The sequence below is a fragment of the Copadichromis virginalis genome, linkage group LG18, assembly GCF_057382275.1.
Source record: "Copadichromis virginalis isolate Kocher_CV1m ecotype Utaka linkage group LG18, C_Virginalis_male_GT1.1, whole genome shotgun sequence".
Taxonomy (NCBI): Eukaryota; Metazoa; Chordata; class Actinopteri; order Cichliformes; family Cichlidae; genus Copadichromis; species Copadichromis virginalis.
Window position 1 is genome coordinate 6,616,926 of NC_140635.1, and position 12,698 is coordinate 6,629,623.

Below are 12,698 nucleotides of genomic sequence, written 5' to 3' on the forward strand. Positions count from 1 at the left end.
TTTATGTACCATGAGACGCTCCACTCACCAAGAAAAATATACTGTATTGTACCATAACAATGTAGCTTGCTCTGAGTACATTTTATAACATTAATATTATCAATATTTACAGTATTAAGCTGGAAGTGGAAAAAATAATGACAGTATATGTGCACATCTGAGTTAATATATTGGCAAACAGATGTCTATGTACTAGAGCTGGGCGATATGAGATTTTTTCATATCACGATATGTTTTTTTCATTTCAGGCGATAACGATATCTATCACGATATAAGCCAAATAACTATATTTGTAAGATTTAAATGTGCTGTTGCTCACAAGTAAAATGTGAAATAATCAGCAGCTTGTTTTTATTTAAATATTTATTTCCCATAATAAGTTCAACAGGGTAGATGTACTTAAGGAACATGAGACTTTTTCAGATAAATAAAGGCAAATATTGCAAACTACACAAAAGGCAGCCGCTAAAGCGTTTAAGTTTCAAAATAGAACAAACGAAACAGACTAAATTGTCAATTCCACTTAGAAACAAAATATTAATTCTAAAAATAAATCTTAGTTTGTTTTACAGAAGAACAGACAAAACTGACTAACTTTTGTCAATATCAAATAAACTGAGAACTAAAAGGAAATTCTCAATCTCTCCTTGTTGTATAGCTGAGCTTTTCAAACAGTTTTAACAGTTACTTTAGTCTGACAAAAGCCGAATGACGAATTAGCGCTTCCAGTCAGAGACTGAGGCTACGTCCACACGTACACGGGTATTTTTGAAAACGGAGATTTTCCGTTTTCGTTTTAAAAAATAATCCCGTCCACACATAAAGGCAGAAATGAAGGAAAACGCTGCTATGAACATGCCAAAGCAGCAGGTGGCGCTAGATTCCTAACCGTGCAGAAATGTTGGCCAATCAGAAGTCTAGAAGCCTCGGTGGGAAAAAGTAAACAAAGCTGGGGCATAGAAGCAGAACCGAGTCGTATGTGTGGACGGACAGTAACTGTGTGTATATGTAAGCATTTAAACACTGCAGAGAGTAGAATTAACAGTAACAGTATTGTAGAAATTCATTTCACCGAAACAATAACGTGGCGCACAGTGTGACGCATGCACCAGTTCATTGTATTTCCAGACTTGCTTTCGGCACAATTTACAGTGCACGCTACTCTGTTTTTTGTCAGACTTGAAATAGCCGAAATACCTTCACACTACAGAACTTCTATGGCTCTTCCGTTCGACAATCTCTCCGGCATTGGAACCATCATCTGTTTTCTCTTCGGTCACGCTCGGTTGATTTTTCTAGTCGGCACACTCATTTCCTCCATTATGCGCTGGCTCCATTACCCGCTGGCTGTTTCCCAAACAAACACACGTGCGGCTTGGCACTTGTGCTGTACGTAACAAGTCACGCGACGTGACGCTGCGGCTGTGATTGGTTCGGCTCTGCGCTGCTTAATTTGGATTGGCTGACCTTTTTTTTTTTTTTTTTTTTTTTTAAGAGGACAAGAGCGGCGAGGTCTATCGCGATAGCTTAATTTCTCTATCGAGTAAAAGTTATATCGCGATACATATCGTTATCGTTCTATCGCCCAGCTCTACTATGTACATATCCAGCAAGTACGTTGCCACATGAATAATCTGAGTGGATGTATTTATCTTCCTTTGAGCAAATGTTTGGCCTCCACGCGCTCCTGAGTAAAAGCGTCTGTCTCTCCCACTGTTAGTGTATCAGCTGTTTGGTGCTATGGGAAAGTATTTCCCATAATAGGTGGACCAAACTAACCAAAGTTCTCTAGGTTGGAACTGCTTGATTGAGAGTTCAGAGTTAACACATTAACACTTCTGCTTATGGCCTGATGTTAAAACTGTGATGCAGACACATAAAATGCAGGAACAGGTAGTATTGCATTGTGTGTGTGTGTGTGTGTGTGTGTGTGTGTGTGTGTGTGTGTGTGTGTGTGTGTAACAAAAACAGAAAAACAGCAAGCGATTTTCATGTTGCTAAAAAGGAAGAGGAAATCAAATACAGGCCACCAAAGCTCCCCAACTTTGTCACTTCCAGTTCTTTTTGCTTGCGTTCAAAGCATCGAGAGTTGGACCGATGGGAGGTGGGAGGTACCGGTCAGCCCCCCCTAAACTCCACCAAGCAACTCCCTGCCCCCACCCTCCTAGCCCTCTCGGCACACAGAGGAGAGCAGGGTCTCCGCTGCCTGCCACCTCCAGCTGCCACCAAGGAGGACAAAAGATTGGGTGGGGGTGTATGTGAAGGAGATGCAGGGGACTGAAAAGAAAGATGAACTGAAGAGCCCCACACACACACTCAAACACACACACACACACACACACACACACACACACACACGCTCCCCAGGAAGGACCTTGTCAACTGCATTAGGCAGCATCTCCTCTCTTTGCCCTCTCTTTTTAATTTTTTTTTCAAGCTGCAAACACTGTTAAGTTTGTTGTTTTTCCATCCACGCACACACAGACAAAAAACCCCAACAAACATCTGACATCAGGAAAAAAAAAATTCTGACTCAAATGCACAAACACACATGCAAGTACGCTGACAAACACAGCTTCCCAACTTAATTCTGTAACGGTCCACGTTCGCTGCAGCTGTTAGTCCTTTTCACTCTCGCCAACAATGATTACGAAAGAAGAATAGCTGGATACAGTAAACTGAAAGACATAAATCAATCTGTATGTGATTGTTTTTTCAAAGCTATGAGCAAATATTTGGTAATGTATTAAATAAAACTAATATTTTTCACATGCAAACAGTTAGGTCACAGTCAGGTCCTTCAATTTAAATCAAAACTGCAAGTAAGCTGTCAGTTTCTATTTGTTATACCGCACAAACAGCTCACTTTCTGTCAATAGTCATACACATCAATACTTTTTTTTTTTTTTTTTTACGAGTGAGAGAAAAATCTTTTAGTTCAGTGGAAGGAAATCTACACATTTTTTACCTTTAACTATGCCCTAAATCCCTTCTACGAGTAACAAGTTCCAATAGTCCTAAAATCCTATTAAAGTCAGATTGGGAAAGAAAACACTGCATTGCCCATGGAGATAATTCTGCTTAAAGAGAAATCTTTAGTCGCCTGAATTGTCTTGAATCGAGCAGCAGTTTCTTGGCAGCAGAGGACTGATGTGCCTGAAGATATTTCCATTTGTTCCCAGAAAGCAAACCGATGTCACCACATCTACAGAATAACTTTAATTTGATTGAAGGAAAACAAGATTTTAAGAAGCAGCACGAGTCGGAATGACTTGTAAAAAGGAATGTCCTGCTTTTTTCCCCTTTATTCCCTCTCCTCCTTTCCTTACAGCCTCGTCCCTTTCCTTTGCCTCCTTCCCTCATCCTTCCTGTCCTGTTCGGGGTTTTTTTTTTCAATCCTCTCTTCGTTTTCCCCCCTTTTCTTTTCATTCCCTTTTTACTCTCTTGTCCTCAACTCCTCTTCCTCTCCTCTTCCTCCTCCTGTCGGCAACATGTGGAGCCGTAGCCATGGCAACAAGGGAGGTGACATGTGCTGTAGACAGGCAGGGAATGGAGGGAGGGATGGGAAGAATATAAGGAGGAGCCCCACAGCACATTTGTAGTCTCTCTCTCCTTAAAAAAAATAGCATCATTCCTCCCTCTGGAAGTGGAGGCTGCTCGTCCTCTCCTCTCTTTTCCTGTCATCTCCTCTCCAAACGTATCTTGAATTGCATCAGGAAGAAGACAGGAGAGAAATCTTTTGGTGCATTTCTCCTTTTTTTTCTTTTCTTTTTTGTTGTTTACAAGGGATGAGGTTAATGGCATAAAAAAGAAGAGGGGGAGGAAAGAAAGCTGGGAACTTTCTTTTCTTTTCTTTTTTTCCAAAGGAGAGAAAGGAGATGATGGGAGGAGATGAAACTCCCTCTCTCTCCAACTCACTGACTCTCTCCTCCTCCTCCTTTGGTATGATGCTGTCTCTGAGTCTGTGGAGTCCGTGCAGCCGGAGTGGAATGGGAAATAGACGCAAGAGGAGGTGTCTGTTGCATTACCTCACCATGGATTTTTGGTAGGTTTTAATTGTTTTGCATGCTAATGTGGGCTGATTTTAATCAGTACCCACAGCTGTCGAATTGTCCCACAAATCTTTGCGAAATATTAAAGATGATGGGTCTGTTCTGGTGTCGCTCTTTTCAGTCATTTCTCTAAAAGAGACGAAGGAGTGTGCCCTGGTTTTAAACACATTGTTTTTCAAATACAATATTGCATCAGTTTAATTTAGAACCTAGTGTGTCGATAGAAATTCCTTCGCTTGATTAAAAATTGCCTAAAATTTGTCCCGGAAAGTCGAATATTTTAAAGGTGAACGCGCAGTGGGAGTATCCGTGGAGTTTAGACAGTGAGTGACGGCGCACCGTGGTCGAGGGGGCTTCATGCAGCTGCATCTCACCGTAACATTGTAATAACATTCAGTTTAATGGGATTTGCTGCTGTTTTCATTTTGCTCAGCTGCCGCCTCGCACTGCTGGAGTGCGAACTTTAAATAACCTTGTGGTTTGTTTTCTTTTTGTTTTTTAATGCTGTGATATTCATCTTCGAGGATTGCCCTAATTTGTGTGCAATTTGTGATATCGCAGAAGAATCGGTTTAATCCGGTGAAGGTGAGGTGAAATGAATAGAGTTGTTGCTTGGTTTTTAAGTGGGTGCTTATACGAGCAAAGGATCATTTTTTTCTGTTTTGTGCAAAGTTTGACTCAGGTGCATTTGAATTTGGGTGCGTGCAGTGTGCAGACATCAGTGCACGGCGTTTGAGAGTGTGTGGGTGTGTTGTTAAAAGACATACATACATGCAACTGTGCACCAGCAGATGTAAGTACATGAAATGTAATGTAGTCATATTTCTTGCAATGCACGCATAGTAAAAATGTACTTATTCATACATCCCGCTATATGTGTGTGTGTGTGCGTGCGTGCATACATGTGCATGAATGATGTGTTTCTCTGTGCTTGTTTGCTGAAAGGTTTTCTTGAAACCCTGGTTGAACTTTTTCAAAGGCCCGGAATGAATCAGAGGTGAGGGATAAATCTTTTCTACAGCGGTCGTCGTCCAGGAAAACAAAAGCTGGCCGGCGCTCTCCCTCTGACCTTTTTTACCCATTCTGAATAAGCCGGAGCCGTGCAAATCCATCTGCCTTTTGTCTATGGAAGCCTGGCTAATCCACACCCCCATTCACGCACACACATATACACCCCGTCACACTCATACCGACCAGGAGACTTAACCGCTCCACCACCAAACGTCCACGCAAAACCAAAGACCAGAATCATTCGTTTTTCCGATGAATGATTTACTCACATTTTTGAGGAGAGTTAACCTAAATCTATTTTCTTAATTGATTTAAGTAAGGTTTTAGTAGTAACAGCTGCAAAGAAGATTATTGTAAGTCTATGGAATTTAGGCTGCTGCCCACATAAGTAAGATTTTAACACTAAACTGCTTAAAGAAATTCACCATGTGATTAAAAAAACAAAAAACAAAGGTGTTCTGCTATTCTTTTTGTTCTTTTCCCTCCTGTGTAAAGGCGCCTATCTGTCTGCAGGGAGTGTGTCTGATATTTGCTGAAAAGAGATGAACCTAGCAGCGTCTACAGCCAGACAGACAGCCGGCATCCTTGACGGGCTACATTAATGCTTTTCAGAAATAGTCAGGAGGCACTGCACACTGTATGTCAAACCACATTTGCTTATGTGAAATGAAGAATTTGCAAGTACAATCGATTTTTGTGGGAGCAGATGGACAATGGAAGTGGAAGCATGAAAGGAACTCCCATCTCCCCTCTGCCTTTGGGGAGAGAACATTCTTCTTTCATGTTCAGACGCTCGCTCAAAAAGTCTTGATCAGAACGGCCGATTTACTTCCAGAAACAAACAGGATTTCTGTAGCTTTTTTCTTTGTCTGTCTGAACCATGAGAAAAATACTTCCGAGCCAGGAATGATTTAGATTAAAGCCTGAATTTCTGTTTTAATCCGTCCAGCGATTCAACCCAACAGTCGTAGTGATATTCCTTTTTCACCTACAATCACACCAGCAACGTGAACCAATTTACATTTCCTTTCATTTCTATGTGCTGGGTTGTAATTCACCTTAGATTGAAAGGGTTAAGTCTCGGGAGTGAGAAACGATGAAGGCCTTAGAACCGCAGAGACGAGCAGATTGCCGCTTATTACTGGAAACATACAGTACAATATAGGTAACACACTTACATCGAGTACAAGCTTTCGAATGCAAGTGTTTAGTTTCATAATGCATATTACCGAAAAGGCTGTACAGTCATTTTCACAGTAATGGCTGCATGCGTTGGCTCATGTGTGAATGTTCCACCTCCCATCCTGAGCAAACATTTGATTTTCACTCATTGCAAATTTCTGCTACATCTGCCGCTGCAGCTCGGCTAGAATGGCTGCTCGTTTTTCATAGCTGTGAACTAACAAGTCATACGCCCTCAAGTCGCTCTCTCGCTCTCTCCCCCTCTTACGCTCAACACACACTCTTCCACCCCCCTTTTACTGTTACTAACAACTGCAACCAAACTTGATTAAGCAGGTGGGGTCAGGCTACATTTGTTTGAATCAATAGACAGACATGCTAGGCAGCCATGATAAAGAGGCCGAGGGAGGAGGTGGGATCAGTGCGTGCGTCTCTGCCTGTGTGTGTGTACGGAGTGGGGAGTGTGCTTTGGAAACGCCGGCATCTGTCCCGTGAAAGATGACTGAGCTGTTACAGTTAGGGCCTTGAATTATGGGCCATTACTAGCCAAGCAAGATGCAATCCCTCTCCATGAAACTTAATTTGACAAAACAATGAGATGACTCGGGGAGTAAAATGACAAATGAAGTTATTTGATCCGCGGGTTTAAAAAAAAATACATTTTGCAAAAGATGATTGCAGTGGAAGCATGTGGAATCAGCAATAATGCATTATTAATGGGCTTGCCGAGCCCACAACGCATACAGGCTACTGCTCAGCTACTTTTGTTTATGATGCTTTCTTAACGGCTGATATTTTTTGCCGCGATCTTTTACATTAAAAGCGCATTAATGAGGAGAAACATTAAAAATACACAAGCCAACCGCAATCAATTGCGTCTGCTCGTGCAGATGTGTAATGCAACATTAGGACAAGCAGCCATATAAATGTAATATAAACAGACTCCCTACATTACTGATTCATGAACAGGCTCTATAGTAAGTTGAGTTTGCAGATAAATCTTTAATGTGCCCTGTACTTCAAAGCTGAATCACAATTTTTACTTCTCATACATATATATATATTTTCTTCTTTAATTCAGAGCCTTACTCGGAGACAGCCGCTGTTTTTTTTGTTTTTTTTTCAGGGCCGTCACATTACTATGCGACCAGCTTTTACAGTATGGCTCAGAACTCCCCAAGCAAATTGGACACCCCACAAAGCATCGGACAACTGTTGTCCCCCATTGTGTGTGTTTTTGCGGGCACTCTTTATTAGGTGCTGAATGCAGCAGCAGCAATGAATGAAATCACGGGGTGGGGGGGAACGATGAAGGGAGGGTGCATTATCGAGTGATGATGGCGGTGGGGTGGGGGTCACTCCCCGAAACCTCACAAGAATTCCAGAACAATCTTTAACAGGGTAGAGCGGTCCTTTTCCCACCTCCCAGGGTTTCAGGGCTTCTCTGTGCTGACAGGCAGGCAGGAGGGATCCGACAGGACTGCCCCTTTTCTCCCTGCTGCTTTCAAAGCCTCCTTTCCATTAACTCACCACGCCACACCTCGCCTAATCTCCGTGACCTCTACCACTGAGGGACAGGGATTTTTTTTTTCCGCCCCCTCCCTTTTTTTTCACCCTCAAGCTGCCTTTCTCCAGGGTTGAGAAAACCTTTGTTTTTTTTCTTTTTGAAATCATTATTTTTCTCTGTCAGAATACAAAAGTAATTTTAAACAAGCTTAATATGCAACATAAAATTACAGCTAGGACAAACTAATGATGAGTGCAGCGATAAGCATAGTTATGTGCTTGGGACCATCAAGCGTTTGAAATTTTTGTACCCGTAAATGAGTGGTAATCTCTTTTGTGCGACAAAGATATGGGGAAAAAAATGGTTCCAAATAAGGAACAAGTCAAGAAAAGCTGTTTTTGCGATTGATTTCTTTTGATAATTCTTTGTCAAGAGGAATTACAGGCCTGTCATTGGCTATGCAATTTGTAGCTCTACTCTTTTGGTTCTTGCCTCGCTCTTTGTTGGCAAGATCATTATGCTGTGCGTAATAACGGGGAATTATGTTGCCTATTGTTAACTAGTAGTAGTCAGGTAAAATGCAACAGGCCCATTATCTGGAGCTCGCTGGTGTCTGAAAATGAACAGCAAGCAGCAGTCGGAGCTGCAGCTCATAATGAACAGCTCAATAAGACTTACTTCTCCGCTCTCAAATGATTGCACATTCGTGAAGCAGTTCAGACAGAGACTTTTATCATACAGTATGTGTCCATTGTGTTATCTTAAGCAGCTGACTGGTTGAAAAGAAATCTTTAATCTCTAGTTGTTTGCTGAAGGATCTGGTTCTCTCACGCTGGATTAAATTGCAGCTGAGGTCGGAATTGGCGAGGCACTTGCTCAAGACAGCAGAACGTCTGTTGCCTCTGAGCATGGTGGTAGAAAATTCCTCCAATATAGCAAGCGGGGTGTTGAGCTGTCTAGAGACATCCAGAATGCTTTACTAAACAGGAGTTTATGCATTCTATGCACTCCTGGGCACAGATGGTGGAACAAACGCTTGTGATTATACTTTTCATCGAGCGCAGTGATATGCATGTTTATGCGTTTCCAAAAAAGGAAAGAAAAGAACCGTGTGATTTACACTTTCATCTACCCATGCAAAGACAAGCATTATTTTGGAACCCTGATTAGTAGCAAAAATAATTCGCGCTTATATTATCTTGTCAATCAAAGGATTCCAGTGTGACTTGTTTTGGGGGGGTTTTGGCCTCTTTGGTGGCTGCTTTAATCCAGGAGTATCAGACCATGTGCCATGAAGCTCTGAGAGCCTGCAGGGTTGTTCCAATCAAACACTCTGCCAGATGATTTTGCAGATTAGTTCCTCTTGTCTGACTGATCAGTAAAATCACCTGAAAGCATGCACACTCTTAGGTACACAGCTTCGCACCCCTGCGGGGTTTTTTTCTTCCCAAAAGCACCTGCTTCCATCACGACCGCAGTCATTTTTAGCAGGGTGGATGAATCAAAACCCTTATCTTGACATTGGCAGCACCACGCTCTACCCATTGAGCTGCAAAGAGAACCACTCACCGCAGATAAAAATAGTAATAGACGCAATTTATTAACCAATTCATCTGTTCTTTTGTGGCCCACAGGGAAGCCAGATCAACCAGATCCCCACCAAGTACAGCCAGACAGAGTCAACCAAGTTCCTCATTCTCACCGTCGTGTCAATCCTGTGTATCGTTGGAGTCCTGCTGGCCTCCACCGTGGTCTACTGCCTCCGGCACCGTTCCCACCACAAGATCAAAGAAAAGCTCACCAATTTGGGAACAGATACAAGCAGCGATGCTACCGCCACCTACCAGGTAGGAGTTGTTACTGTGCCATCTGTGCACACATTCACATTATACATATATATTTATATTAGAAAAATGTGTTGTGTTTATAACACGTGAAAGATGCATAAACAGGAGTTCTCCTGTGTGTGCATAACATTAAGAAGTGGAAGTTTTGTGGACCTTCATAATGAGAGAGCCTTTTATTACAACCATATTTTTGCTTCTTGTAATCATCATCTTGCAACTGATGGCAGCCGTTGCTTTTTCCTATTAAAGCAAAACAGAACAACGCGATACGTGTTTATTATTGAGGTGCACTGTTTTGTTTTTACAGTTTTGTATTACCTGTACTGTTTACAGTAAATCTCACACGACATAAATAATCCACAGTAAGATTTGGTCACAAATTATATATTTTTTTAGGACTCATCTTTTTTAGATTATTTAAAAAACACGCCAAAATGCACTATTATTTTTCCCTATGTAATTAAAAATTGAAATTTTTTTTAAATGGCTTGAAAATCCCTGCTTTAGTCTCCGGGGCTGATTTTGTGATTTAAAGGAGACAGACTCTGTGATTCTCTTCTTTCAGCGTCGCCTTCACTCTCGTGTCGACATGTTTTAACTACGTTAATGGTGTGTGGTGATCGCTGATTGTCTCCTGCTATAATTTGTTGTCTGAGACATGAAGTAATATCACCAATCCAACAGGTTTTCCACCTCGAGTTATTTCCATTCCCTCCTCTGCTTGCGGTAATTATCCTTTGGCCGGAATAGCCAAGTGTGAAATTTAATTTACAGAATCCAATATTAAGTGGCTTTTTGAGCAAAGAATTAGATTGAGATTTTTCCGTCTCTCTTTCTCGCTCTCTCTGACCTTTTCCCCACCATGTTTTTAAATGAGAGTAGTCCTGTGAGCATTGATTTTATAATGAGCCCAGCTTGGCCCCTAAGTGCTTACATTTTATGCTCCTCTTCAGGGATTTTTACCTCCTGAAATAGACTGTGGGACTGCGTCAAAGGTTTACCTCATCACTGCTGACTTACAGATTCACAATGTTGCTTTTTGCAAATAGAGATATTGCTCACCAGTAAGAGAGAAGCATCCCTTACTGGTTAGCGAGAGAGGTTTCTAAAAGACGATTCAACATTCATGCCGCTAAAAATTTCATTAAAATTAAAAATCTGTTTTGCACGAGTGCCCTGGCCAGTGATAGGTTGATCTCAGTCTACATAAAATATTTGTTTTTCCTCAGAGTGAAAAACGTATCTTCTCGGTTACTTAACTCCGAGAGTCACTTTAAGCTTCTAATTGAAAAATGCTAATTAAATTCACACGTAAGGCTGTGTTTCCGCTTTATTTATCTGATTAAGCGCTTACAAAAACCTTTGTTGCTCATTCTTGGGAGGTTTCAGTCTTGCTTTGCTCGCACTCCCAAAGCTCTTCTAGTTGATTCTCTTTCCTCTGTCGTCTTTATCGAGTCTCGACAGTGAGCCGCCGTCATCCTCAGTGAAAGACCTCAGTGTTCAGCTCCCATCTTAGCCGTGTAAACCTCGTCTCTTTGTCAGCGCTGCTGTGTAGAGGGCTTCCCTGGGCTGGAGTCTGTCTGTGTGTGTGTGTGTGTGTGTGTGTGCGCGCGCACAGTCTCCAGGGCTACATGCAATTAAAGCAGACAGGAAGCGGCAGGCTGCCTGACGGCCTTACTACTGCAGCTCCTTCATGCTGGCTGTCAAATAGACACAAATATGCACAAACACATGCGTGCTGTGTGTATGCATGCACACTCTAACCAACCGCTGCATATTAATGACTCTTGCCCTGGGCGCGTTTGTTTGAGGCCTCGCTTCACATCCTTACACACGCACACACACACCGCCTTCCAATCACGTCACCACACCACCACCTCCCTCTGAATCCCCTCCACCTTTGGCTCTCAGCTCCCCGGCTCCCAGCGCGTCAGTCAAGCAGTTACGGTGTAACGGCAACGTGGGATTGGCCGACACCAACAAAGGAGATGTTGATTGACAAGCGTCGACAGAGGACTGTGTGCAGCGTGTCAGAGCACTGGGCGGGGAGATGGTGGATGATGCTTGTCAGTCAGTCAGTCCCTGGATTACTCTGTTGCCAACATGGGAGTCTGCAACGTCGTTGTCAGTTTATCTTTACATCTGATTCGAACTTTTATCTGCTACTAAAAGTCTTTTTTCCCCCCTCAAAGCAGAGAGGAAACTATCCGCTCCGCAGCGTGAGATCATTGCACTAGATTGCGGCGAGGCTCAACTTTTTGCATGGATGTTTTTTTCACAAATCAAGAGATATCATCTTGAAGCATTATCATTTTTAAAGATATCATCACCCACACCAGGAATTTTCTTGAAACACGAGAAATGCTTTGATAACTAATGAACATATTTGCATGTTTTTTAAGAAAGAAAAAAATATAGACTTGTTACTGATGAGGGGTTTTTTTTTAGCTTTTCTTTTTTGGCGTCCCTCAGCCTGCCTTACTCCACTTTCACAATCTCTCTCTTTCTCAATTCAATTTCAAGGACTTTCATTAACATCATAAGATCTTAACATCGCTAATGAATATGTGCAAAATGCACTTCCAGTTCATCTCAGTTTAGATTAAACAAGCAAACAATAACTCTCGTTCTGTCCTACACCTCTGTTTTCTCTGTATCCCTTCTGTTCTTTTCTTCTTTGCTCTGTTCCTGAAGCTTTTTTTTAAAGTATCCGTTCTATGTATATTTTAATTATAATTTACTTTACTCCTTAAATCCCTTTTCCTTAACACAGATTCGGTTAGGTTGCCCCTTTTATTTGCTAGTTTGCTTAAGCACAGAGGAAGGGCACTTGGGTGAAGGCCCCTGAATTTGATTTGGTCAGAGGGGCATGTAAACAGAGGTACCCCTGTGAGCCTGACAGGCTCTGCTGGCACACCCCAAAAGCCAACCTTCGTCCCTATTAGCAAGCTTTTCTGAAAAGGGGGTGCTTCGGGTGGCACGTGCCTCCCAGCACTTACACGCCCTGTGCTGCCCCGGGGCTGATGTATGATTCGAGATGGTCATGTGGCACCAAGTGGATTCCCTGGCATGACGCCCATGAGAGGGGGTTGTTGGGGT

The 12,698-nt window shown here is 42.3% G+C and overlaps 1 protein-coding gene across 1 annotated transcript in view; it reads left to right on the forward strand.

Moving 5' to 3' along the window:
• Positions 1-12,698, forward strand: part of LOC146687138 (receptor-type tyrosine-protein phosphatase N2-like) — a 217,768-nt gene that overhangs the window by 153,137 nt on the left and 51,933 nt on the right. The window contains exon 13 of the mRNA XM_085439918.1: positions 9,387-9,599. Coding sequence (XP_085296044.1) covers positions 9,387-9,599 — 213 coding nt within the window. The remainder of the gene's footprint in view (positions 1-9,386; positions 9,600-12,698) is intronic.